This window comes from Cavia porcellus, unplaced genomic scaffold, assembly GCF_034190915.1.
Source record: "Cavia porcellus strain 051 isolate PalLab524CR breed Dunkin Hartley unplaced genomic scaffold, mCavPor4.1 scaffold_2, whole genome shotgun sequence".
Lineage (NCBI taxonomy): Eukaryota > Metazoa > Chordata > Mammalia > Rodentia > Caviidae > Cavia > Cavia porcellus.
In genome coordinates this window covers 98,993,766-99,006,508 of record NW_026947485.1, presented here as the reverse complement: position 1 = coordinate 99,006,508, position 12,743 = coordinate 98,993,766, and the positions used below count along the sequence as shown (strand labels likewise).

At 42.1% G+C, this 12,743-nt stretch overlaps 1 protein-coding gene across 1 annotated transcript in view; it reads left to right on the top strand.

Annotated features, from left to right (window-relative positions):
• The window catches only part of Adam12 (ADAM metallopeptidase domain 12), a 349,026-nt gene that overhangs the window by 214,905 nt on the left and 121,378 nt on the right, over nt 1-12,743 (top strand). Inside the window, exon 4 of the mRNA XM_063244913.1 lies at nt 10,388-10,466. Within this exon, the coding sequence (XP_063100983.1) occupies nt 10,388-10,466 (79 nt within the window). The remainder of the gene's footprint in view (nt 1-10,387; nt 10,467-12,743) is intronic.

The window sequence follows — 12,743 nt, the reverse complement described above, 5'->3', positions numbered from 1 at the left end:
ATCATTTGCATTTCAAATGACAAAATTTCAGAATGAGGTCAAATTTTATACTCAAAGTCACAAAATGAGATGTCAGAGCTGATTTGTTCTCAACAACCACTGTTAGTGCACTACTACCAAAGACGTGTTCTGAAAGTGAATTTGTCTTGTCCAAATTGTTATTACTTGGAACTATATGCACCCAAGCATTCTACAGTTATTGACTAAGAGCCTTCAAGAGCCAGAAACTGGCCTGCAAAGGGAATCAGGAAATCCCCAGCCAGCTCTGACAGAAGCCAGCCCAGTGGAGCAGGCGCATCCCCAGCTCTAATAGTCAACAGGAGGCACAGTTATTCATTTAGGCAAATGCATTCCTGAAAGTGCTCAACTAAGACTCTGCTTGGAACTTTGGTTGAAGAGAAGAAAGGGAGGCATGTTTTCCGACGCAAATGTATGTATGTTACAAGGACTGAGTGTAAGGTCCCTTAACATCCAACAGCATCAGTCCATCACCTTAACAGCTGTGTAACTTTGGACAGACTGCTTGATACCACCAAGCCTCTTCTTACCACCGAGCCAGTTCTTACTTGTGTAAAATTGCCATTCACCAGCCTCACAGTGTTATTGTAAAGATTTAAAGGATCATAGTTTATAATGGGTTCTGCCACATCATTGACTGTGTACGTCTATCCAGCATCTCTTAAATTCCACTTGCCTCCAGGGCAAGGCAGGCAATTAACAAATGAAGTAAATGCATGCTTCTGGTATTTAGCCTACTCAGATATTTTCAGATATTATTTAGATGATCTGAAAATTACAGATTATTAAACATTATAAATATAAATGGGCTTGATTCTTACACAGTCACAATTGAATTTATCATGCACCTCTCTGTATGGAATAGTATCAACTTTTCCTGTCCTAATTACACATAATGGGACCACATTTGGGTGAGTATTCTCCAGACTAGAGGTAAACAGAACCCTGAGTTGGACAGTTCCTCATTGCCATGTTTAACTTTGACCTGCGGCAGTAAATGAGAAATAGATATACCACTCAGTGCAAAGCAGAAATTCTTCATAACTGCTTTCAAAGACCAAAATTGCTAAGTGTAGTTATTCATTTAGAGGGAGATGGGCAGAAAGGCCAATGTAAGACAAGGAGTAAATAAAGTCAGATAAGCATAGCAATCAGAGGTTGAACTCTGGCATCAAACAGCTAACCAGATACTGGCTCTGTGACTCTGGACAAGTTGCCTATCCTCTCTGTGCCTCCACTTTCCCATCTCCAAAGAAGCCCTTACCTGTCAAAGTTGCTGTAAAAGTTCAATTTAAAAATATATAGACAGTGCCTTGGTTTAGTACACACCCAAAGCAATGTTACCTGCTGCAACTGTTGCTATAGACAAAAGTTATTTTTTAATAGGAAAATGCTGAAGCCAAATGGCTTTCTACATATGTTGGCAGAAATATTGAGAGAAAGCTACATAAACTAACCTGCCTGACCTAGTCATTTGATCTATTCCGAGACAACTCAGGATGAGGCTTTATTTGTTGGTGGAAATCATAGTTTATCGGGTTTTCAACTTATCCTCTGTATCTAAATTGAGTTTCCTGAGAAGCCTCAGACCAGGAAGACAATCATGACATCAAGAGGAGCCTGTAACAGCATGTGTGCCCACATGTAAGACTACAGATGGTTGTGCAAAGGAGGATGAGGTTGCCATGGTGCTAACAGCCATGAGGCATAACCACCTAGGGCTGCGAAGGCAGAGACCTGTTACTGTCCACCTACTTTCGCATTGTGGGTGGAGAACAAATTGAGAAAGAAGCCCTGTTGCTCGTACGTATTTCCAGAGTCCATACCAGTCAAAGCTGGTACATAAGCATAGATCAGCTCACCTGAGCAGTGCCAAAGGATGATGGTAACAATGTATCTCAATGTCAGTGCCCTGTGATTTGATACAAACTGTGTAGATTTGTGACTCATAATGGAAGCAGCATATTAAGAAATTATTTTGCAGGAAACATAATTGTCCCCTACAGCTTCCAAAATGCTGTATCAACAGTTTTATTTATTATAGTTTTGAAACTAAATGAGAAAGAGCTGAGCAAAGGGAGCTCTTTTTTTATTCTGGAGGGAAACAAAAATGTTTTGATCACTTTGAGTATTTTAGTAAATGGAGAATAACAAAAGAAAATGGAATGTAAATGCTCCATTGTTCCTACAGATGTACAGTTCTAAATAGTTGGTTTCCCAAAAATGGTGAAATTATAATCAAAAAATAATCTGAATTTTGTAACTAAATTGAATTGAGTGTGAAGAGAAGCAGCACAAGCCCTATTTTTCAACTGTTTGTTTCAGCACTGTGGAAACACTCATTTCAGAAAAAATGTGGAACATGATTTGCAGCTGTTTATCTTTCAGACCTTTAGAGCCTTGTGCTCAAGGGAGGCAGTGTTGCCTGGCAGTTAGAAAGGGGTGGTCTTTGGAGCCAGAGTCAAGCTCAGTCTCGCTGGGCTCCACTGCACAGCTTTGGATAAGTCACTGGACCTTTCTGAATGTTTCCTTTGCCTGATCAGGCAAGTGTTAACAGTCCAGATCCTATGAGATCTCCATCAGGAAAAGTAAGAAAGTGCATGTGAAAGACAAGGCCGAGCCTTGCACAGTGAGCAAAAGCAGAGCAGAGCAGGACTGGGAGAAATGTTAATGGTGGTGACAAGGTGCAAGGGGGACAGTGGTGGAAATGCTGTGTCTTCCCTCCCTAAATTACGAGCTTGGAATATAAGTTTCTCAGCAGGAGATGTTAACTTTCTCCATGAGGAAAACAACAAGCGTCATATTTGCAGAAACCAAATTCTGAAAGCTGAGAGAAGGGAAGCAAAGCTGAGAGAAGGGAAGTATCAGATCCCTTCGATTCTTGCTTGTTTTTCATTTTGCCTTATTTTATATCTTTGTGTCTTTGTTTATAGTGCGCTGTCTGATTCCTCCATAAAATAGTCCAGATAATCTTAGGGCGTCAACATGGAGAGGTCTGTGACTCCATCCTGTTTATGATTTGTGCTGAAAACCAGAGAGTTCAGAGCATGTGGAACCCACACTGGTTTACCCCTAGATCTTTCATTAAATATATGTAGCTCCAATTCGGGAACAGATAATATTTAATACTAGGTATTCATTTAGTAACAGGAAAATACAGATCATGATTTTTAATTACAATTTTATTGTGTGCTATGTTTTGTGAAATCTCTAGGCAATTTAGCCTTCATATGAGAATATCTGTAGCTGTATTTCCATGTTCTAGTAAAAGAAAACCATTACCCAAATTTATATATGAATGATTTTGTAATTTGTGGGATAATAACTTGTGGTAAAATAAATCTTCAGCAGAAACCGAGGTTGAATCCTCTGAATATCAAATGGGTCTCTGGGAAGAAGAAATCACTGAAGCCTGTGTTGCAATGTGTGATTTAATTGCAGTGTCCAGAATGCCTACCAGTGTTAATTGACAAATGAGAACAGTCTGGTGTCACTTTTGTATGACTATATTGTGCAGAATAATTAAACCCACAAACCATGTGTACCCTCTGCAAAGTAATAATAGGGAAAAGTTGACAAGTCATCGATGAATTCTTTCCTACTCTAAGTAATTGATGCCAGTCTCTGACTTTTCCCCTCCCTGCATCCCTCATTTAAACAGTTCTGAAATTGATAACAAGGTGTCAGAGTAGATCAGGCTGACCTGAGAGTACTTTGAATTCTTGAAATAATGAGGTAGGAAAATGACTGTCTTCACGCCGTTCCCCTCTAGGATGAACAAAAGCATTTTGAACCATATTTCTTTTATTTGTAATTGTTTCAATTAGTTTCCATCCAGGTGGGTTGCTTTTGTATAGTGAGGATTATGTCTGCTGTCCATGTATTTTTAAGGAACTCACTGGGTCACAGACATTGTGCTGACCTTGGCGTGGAGTTTCTGCCTTTTAGCTTAAGTCAGTGTGGGAGGAAGATAAGTGAACAGGAAATAATGGAGATCGAGGAGAGTCTAAGACAGAATACTGGCAGGGCAAAGGAGAAAGTGAATTCACTCCCAGGGTGGGAACCAGAGACAGACTCCCCCAGAGACAAACATGAGTAAATGTTCCTTCTTGCTCTCCTATGCTTTGGAGAATTAAATATGTCATTTTAATGAAATGCTTCTCACTCAAACTATATAACTAAATTATATAATGGTAATTGCAAAAAAATATGCTTTCAATATTGATCTAAAAAATCAATTTAGAATTTTTTTTTTTTTGGCTTAGGACTCGAATGTTTTCAAGAAGGCAGTGTGTGTCATAAGAACTTTTCCTACAGCATAATGTCATAATGCAAATTCTAAGTGGTTGTTTTCTGCCAAATGTACCCAAAGACGACATCAGAATATGCACCCTTCCAATGCAAAGGACTAGATTCTATTCATTCTCCCATAGAAAAAGTGCATGCTGCCTGGCGTTCCCATCTTCTCCATGCTGGGGCCCTCCCACACCCTACTCTTAGAGCTAACGGGAGAGCTCTCAGCACTTCACACTCAACCTGGCCCAGACTGAGTTTATGCCCCACTTTCCCATTGCATAAGACATACCTTGACCGCCAGTCAGTATCAGTGCACACGGCCACATGTCCCAATGCTGGGTCCCTCCTGAGTTTTGCGTCTTTTAAGCTGGTGTTCTGACCTGACATTCACACCCACCTCTTCACTAATCTTGCCACTCTCTGCTTTACCCCTTTCCCCTCAAAAGTCTTTTCCACATGGCCAACAGAACACCCTTTAGCTCTAATGCTCCTACCCATCTGGGTCACTGCCCTGTGTAATGGCTCCCCCCTTGCCCAGGACAAGGTCAGTGATATCCAGGCCAGCCTGTGGGATCTGCCTCCAGCCCACCTCAAACCTCATGCCCAGTATTCAGGGACTTCCTGTCATTTTCATTCATTAGCCTGCTGTTCCTGCACTGCCTTACTTCTCACTATGTGGTCACGTCTCTCTGGAATGTTCTCCTGCTCTTTCCTCATCCTTCACCTCACCTGCCCAGCATGAGCTGTTTCTCCCCCATTGTCTTACAGCTAACTCACTTGTGCTCTACCAAGGAGGGTGGAAGGATTAGGAGCACTTTCTGGACTTCACAGAAAGTTCTAAGCTCTGACCACTCTGGGTCTGTCCTTCCTAGATAGGGAGCCCTCGGACTGTCTGATTCCAGTGTCTAGCATGATAAATATTGGTTAAACAAGAGAAGATTTAGATAGCGCTTATAAAAGGAAAACAAGTTAAAAACATCAAGATCAACTTCTGGAACAGTTAAAATACATTTTATTTTCTGGTATCAGAGGAACAGAAAGCCTTGTTAGATCAGCTAATCTAATAAGCAGAGAAAAGAAGTGTTATCATGAAATTATGAATTCACCTTCTGTTCCCGTATGCTGACATGAGAGAGACCATCTAATTGGATTTGCTCTTCAGGGAAATCTACAGGATCATTGCTGTCATATTTCCAATATGGTCACTGTCCATATGCCCCTCTTAATTTTCTCCTTTGAGTTCTACCCACTTTTAAAGTAAGCAACATCTCTGAATGCCTCAATCAGCACTTTCTCAGTTTTACCCAGGCACTGGAAAAGAAAATGGAATTCATGTTACCCACAAGGGAAGGGAGAGTCCTAGGCATAAAAGGAGGGTGCCTGTTTTTCTATTAGTCTTCTCAATACCCATTTATCCAGCAGTTAGCATAGCACCTATAGAAAGTAGTAAATATCACTTAATTCGCTTGTAAAGCAGTAGTGGCACACAGCAGTTAAGAGCACAAGTTCTAAAGTCAAACCACCCACGCACTGCCACTTACAGTGTGATGAGAGTCAGGTCGGTTGACTCTATGACTACCCCATAGAGACAGACTGTAAGGATTAAATGAGATATGACAGGCTTAGTAAATGCCTGGCCCAGGGGAAATTCCCAGCCTACAATAGGGAGCTGGGAAGGAAGAGGCTATGGCAGGTGCTCTGCAGAACTGGGGGACATTGTGGTGTACACAGCTCCCTCATGCCATATTCTTGAGGAAGGAGATAGGCAAAGAAGTAAATAGATGAATAAACTGAGTAGGAATGCTGTGCAGGCAACCAGAGGGGCTCTATGATGTGGGGTAGTATGGATGAAAAGACCAGAGGTGAAGACAGCATGTAAACTAAGAATAGCACAATGAAGGGAACCCACAGCATGAAAAGCCCTGTGAAGAATATTCCAGGCACAGGGCATGACAAATGCAAAGGCCCTCATGAGAGAGGCTCTAAAATGTTCCAGAACCAGTTGGAGGCCATTGTCAAGTGGAGTAAGCATGAGCCAGAGGGAAAAACTGCCCCAGTATAGAGGGACGGTAGGCAGGATGGGGCTGTGAGCACCTCAGAGGCCATGGGAAGGCAGCAAAGTGTTGGAAGTGGGGTGGGGAGGGGAAGCTGAGAGAGACGAGAGCGGGCAATGAAGAGGCCAGAGCAGGGAGTAGGCACCACGGCGCCCCCAGGATGTGTTCTGCTAGCAAATACGTGGCCTGCACCACGGCAGATCCTGGAGCAGACTCTGGGGAAGCCAGAGTCTTCTCGCTTTCCCATCTCTTCCTCAAGCTTCCATTATTAATCAAGTACAGAAGGCCGTATTTGTTCCTAGCTTGCAGCACTGGGTTCCTGCTGGCTCCGCTTTCTTCCCCTTCCAAATGTCTAACGGGGATGAACAATATACAGTGGCAAGATTGCCGCCCAGATTGGAAGGCAGAAACTCGGATAGGAGCTTTGTCCCTGGGTGCCACAGCTGTAGAACAGACTCAGGGGATATGCTGGGTCTCTGCTCCTTCTTCCTGGGCAAGTGAAAGCATGCACCAGTACCTGGGAGCTTCTGGAGCTCAGAGTATGACTGTGGTTGTACTTCTGCTGAGCTTGAATGACATTTTGATGGCAAGCAATAAAAGCACTGCAACAGGGCAAGGTAAGTAACTTTGTAATCTCAGCACTCTGAGAGGCTGAGGCAGGTTCGAGCCCAGCCTGGCCAATTCAGCAATTTAGCAAGACCTTGTCTCAAAATTAGAAATTAAAGGGGCTGGGGATTTGGCTCAGCGGCATAAGCGCCTGCTTTGCAAGCAGGCGGTCATGAGTTCGATCCCTGGTACCAATAAAAAAGAAAAGAAAAATTAAAAATCAAAATTAGAAATTAAAGAGGGATAAGGATGTAGCTCAGGGTGAAGACCCTGGGTTTGATCCCTAGTGCCACACACAGAAAATCATGTGTACTGAATCACACTTTTTAAAATTTTTATATATTTTTTACTATGACTTTACCCCAAAATTTCTAGTTTTCTGACAGAAATCTCCAAAATCTCCTCTCATCTCATGCGTTCCTGATGGATGGTCAGTCTCTCATGCATGGAAGGAATTTTCTCCTGGGACTTCCATCTAAACTAGCTTTCAGTAACACCTGTTTGGGAGCCCGCAGCTGACATCTCTTTGTTCTACAGATTTCTGCATGTGACTTCTCTAATATTACGTGTTTCTATGCATTGTTATTTCAGAATAGGATCCAACATTGTTAAGATCTAAATTACTAAATTAATAAAATAAAATTATGAGTGAGTGGTGATACAATAATAATGTGACTTAAGGTATATTAAATTTTTCTCCTTTCTCTGTGGTCTGCAAGCTTCTGAGACCCCTGAGGCCATGACAGGTCCTGCCTCTTGGGGCAGTGGGCTTTACACATCCTCTGTGCTCTGAGCATCCTTCAGTCCTTTCCTCAGCAGCTTTGCTCCCACTGTGCCCTCTCTGTCCTCATCTAACCAGTTCAGCCACTTCTGATTATCTTACTGCCCCCAGGGCACTATCTCTGGTCTTCCATTCCTATTCCTGTTTCTTTTGCAAATCACTCTGGGGAAAGACCTATTGGCTTCTCCTTTTCCTTCTCACTGTAGCTCCCTTAAGGTGGCCAGTGTCCTCTACTTTCCCAAACCCCTCTGTCACGTGGACAGTGTCCACCCCTTCTCCAGACTCCTTTCTGCAGGACTGTGTGTCTGTTCACCTTCCCTGCCCATGCCCTCTTCTGACCATCCCCACGCCTTCAGGGATCCCCGGGGCAGCTCCAGAGAGGGGACTTAGAAAATGGGATTTTGCAAGCCAGATGCTGCCAGAAATGCCAGACTTCTCCAGCACAATTTGCTTCTCCCAGAGTGAAAAATGCAGGACACAGGAGAATCCATGTGCTTTGTCAGTGAGTGTGAAAGATTGTGTTTTATATTTTTGGCACACACTTCTCAAACACTCACTGTTAAGTATAGTACAACTCAGCCCCACTGTAAGAGTCTAACTGATTTAAACCAGGCATGTCCTAAATATATTGAAATCTATATAAAACAGGGAGATTACCCTCTATTCCGAAGTTGGCCGGGAAGTTTGCTAAGAAAATAGGAGTTTTTAGGGAAAGTATTTTTTATTCTTCATACTCAGAGCGTTCTCACTTTTAACCCTTCCTGCCATATTTATCAGGATGCTGACTACAGAACCCAATTTGAACCAGCTGAAGCCAGAAAGGGATTGACTGAATAAGAAGAGAAGCCACATGGGGTGCAGGGGCTCCTACAAACCTCCCTTTTCCTTCCCTTTGTCACCACAGATGACAGTTTTTTGTGCCTCCTGTAAGCATCTTTCCAAAGTGGGTTGAAGCAGGCCTGTAGCTGCATCCTGAGCCTGGAGAATGAGGAAAGACCCCTTCCCTAGAAGTCCCAGCTCTAGGATGTTGTAAGGGAGATTTGTGCTCATCTCCGGGTCCAGGGTAGAGTGATTGATGCCAGTGCTATAAAGAACATTCTCTGAAGACAGGAAAGAAAAGAGCACCATAATCTTCTGCTGTACCTCCTGCAAAGATCAGACCCCTCATTGCCCAGATAAATAAAATCCTCATTCTGTTTAAAGTCCTCTCTTGTATTGCACCAACTTGGTTTCCCAAGTCGTAGTCTCTCAGGTCTCCTGATCTGGCTGCCCTCTGCCTGGTACTCCCTGTCCTCCTATTGCTCCTGTGCCTAGCCACCTTCCCCTTCATCTGCCGGGTCCAGCTGTAATTAGGTCCCTCTGCAAAACCTTCCCCTTCCAATATGTTTTAGTCAGCCTTCACTGAACTAGTAAAATACCCGAGACCACAAATTTAAAGGAGGAGAGATTTAGGCCACAACAGAAACATCATGAAAGACAGTGACAGAGCAAACCTGCTCACTGCATGGTGACTGGGAAACAGGCCACAAGGGGAGAGAACCAGCAAGAGACATACTTTCAAAAGACACACTCCAGGTGACTCATCTCCTTCAACTGGGCACTTTCAGCCATGACCATCAGTGGGTTAATATGTATGGAGGCCCCATGATCCAGTCACTAAACCAAAAGACTCTTAATCCATCAAGTTGACAATTATGATTAGATAGCACACTGTGCCTTCTACCAACCACACATCCATTCACTTAGGAAGATGCAGTCACTATTTTTTGACAGCTCTCCCCACTCCGTCAGTCTGTAGTACCCCCAAGAGCAGGGGACAGTCTTATTTATTTTTATATCCCAGCAGCTAAAAACTAGCACATAGTAAGTACACAAAAAATGCTTCCTCTAGTTTTATTGAACAAGATAAAATAATGCACATAGCTTAAGGAGTTGTGAAATATTTTAAAAGCTACATAACCTATTTTGCTGTTTTCAGTGAAGACAATGGAATACATATGGTTTTAGTTAGGATAAACTGGAGGGTTTTCTCTCATTCTTTATTTTAGCAGTTCAATATTTCAGTGTATCCAAAATCATTTTTCCTCACTTCTTATCTGTATCCCTGCTTTTAACATTTCCTCGCTGCTCCTGCTCTCTTCCGTGACATTTCAGTATTGACAGCTGGCTCCCTCACCAGCAGGGGAACAGCAGGGAATCTACTGTGGATCCAAAATTCTTTTTCCAGCAGGTGACTTAGCCATTGATTGTACTCAGTGGAGTCTTGTGACTTCCAGAAGGATGTTTTCCCAACTCAGAAATTTGCCAGTACTAGTGTAAAATAGTGTGAATGCACATGTGCGCATTCCCGTATACAAATGTGGGTGCTTAGGTGTGTACGTTGGAGAAAGAAGTTGGGAGGAGTGGGGGAGGCTGCACATGAACCACATGGGCTACTATTCAGGGCACACATATCTGAGTCTCCCACAGCTTCACCCTGGACAATCTGAACAGGTGAAAGCCTTTTGGGAGCCCTGTCATATTATCTGTAAAGTGAGGTCAGACGCGTGCAGCTGCTGGGGCCTAGGCCTTCACAGGCAACATATCAGTGCAATTCTGTACTCACCTTGTTGTTGTTTTTATGTTTCCACAGAGGTCTCATTGCCAGTGATTTCACTGAAACTCATTATCTGCAAGATGGTACTGATGTCTCTCTCACTCGAAATTACACGGTAATTCCTGCACATTTGGATCAATGTAATGTGGTACTATCAAGATTGTACTTAAACGTGGTAGCAATATTTTATTCCAAGCCAAGTCATGGGCTCAGGTTCCTAACACAGGCCCCAAGAAGCCTGTGCCCCATCCATAGTGTTCAGGCATCCCACTGCTGCTCCAGAAGCACTTGGCTTTGACCAGGTATCTCAGGGTGGCCCTGGGAGGCCTGAGGCAGGACTGAGCTTGAAACTACCTTCCAAGGGTTATGGGATGATCATTTGGGCAAATCCTTTTTAGCAAAGTTAACCAAAGGTAGAGGAAGCTTGGAAAACAGTCCTACCTATGGTGAACTTTAATGCCAAAACTTTCAAGTACCTTACTGATATTGAAAGGCAAACTGATGCTGTTAAACAGTTAGAAATGTATCCTCAACACTGATGTGATTCAGTATCATAGCCATTAGTGTAATATGACATTTATCACCTCCTACTCAGCTTATCTGATATTTGAACTTCTATGTGTAACTTCCACAAAGTATCTATTTTATTTGTTCCTTTAACAAACTAGTACTGTGCGTTTCTGTATGTGCATATGGCTCATGTGTGAATATGGAGATTCAAAGAGAACAGGTCAGATTTTCTGCACTCTGAGAGCTAGGAAGGTTACTTGTTTTAAAGAGTGAAGGTTGTTTGTTTTAAGAAGAATCAGCTTGCAGGCAGGCTGTGCAATATCGCAAGAACGGGTCACGCAGGCCTCTTTGTCTGCAGGGATCTCACCCTTCTCCAGAGTACACAGCCCTGTTCTGTCACATGTTTGGCACCCAGAACTTACAAACTGATACTCCCTCCTCCAGGAGCATGGAGTGCTGAGCTGCTGGGGCTCTCCCAGCCCAAAGAAGACAAATAAAAGTCTTTTACAAATAGAAGCATGTAGGAATTTTTGTTAACGCCTGGCCAAGTGGAAAAGGGAATCAGAGAATGTCTCCCTCCTTCCAAGCAGAAGCAAGGAGGGGACATTAGCCCACAATATGGGCTACTGAGCTGTGGGTTGTGGGATCCTAAAGGGTTATTCAGGACCCAGAGAAGGAGAGGGGTAAGAGAAGTGGTACCTGCAATTGTAAAAGAGAGCTGCTTCCTGTATGAAAAAGAAGCAGGAAATCTCTCCCAGGCCACAGGAGGCACAAGAAAGAATTGTCTGCCAGGTACCCTGGATCGAAAAGGGATTTTGCAAAAAAGAAAAAAAATTGAAATCCCATCAAACCTCCTGTGTTTGTGTTGGGGATGGGCTGGGCCCATGTCCAAATTTGTAATACCATCATAAGAATGGAATTCCCAGTCAAGATGTTGGCCTCAAAACCAGTACCAAATCAGTGAAGCCCCCCATGGGTCCAGGCTGAAGCCAACCCAAACTGGAGCCATACAAATAGTCTCACAAACCACATTGTATTAAATGCCCATGCAAAGAAAAAAAAAATAAAGGGGAAAAATGAAAATATTAAAGATGAGTCCCAAGTAGTTGAAATTACAAACTAAACAAGAAACAAAGCCATTGTAAGCGAGCCTTAGTAGACAGAAGAAACAAGAGTTAGTATTTACAGGAATTCAAGATAATAAAAAACCAGAAGAAAAAAATTACAGAGGACAGAATAGATCTCAGAGAAATTCCACAATTAAAATATATATTTTTAAAAATAGGGCAAACAATCTATGATTTAGGGAAATGTGTTGAAAATGATCCTGACTTGAAGACATTAATCTTGAAGAAAATCTACAAGTCCCAAGTAGAAAAAATAACAATGAAACCACTCCAAGGTAGCATATAGAGAACATCAGTGATAAAATCTTAATACCACTGGAGACAAAAGAGAAATTTATACAAAATAATGACAGTTAAATCAGCAATAGATTTCTCATTAGCAAGTATGGAATTAAAACTTTAGGAAACTGAGAAAAAATTATTGCCACCTTCAATTGTACTCTCAAATTATTTTATAAAAATGAGAATGACATAGACATGTTCAATTATATGTCTATGAAATTTACTACTCTCAGATTCTGAAAAAGAATATCTACCCAAGAATAACTAGTAAAAATATCGTAACAAAATTGAACAAAAGAGATAAAGATGTCAGAAGCAATAATAAGCAAAATAATAGCATGTGAGTAAATCTAAATAAACCATGGAAAATAATAGTTACAACAATAATTATTATTTGCATGATTTAAAACAAGCTAAACAAGTAGATTTGAAACAGTTTAATGATTTGTATTGTATAAGAGAATAACAGACAT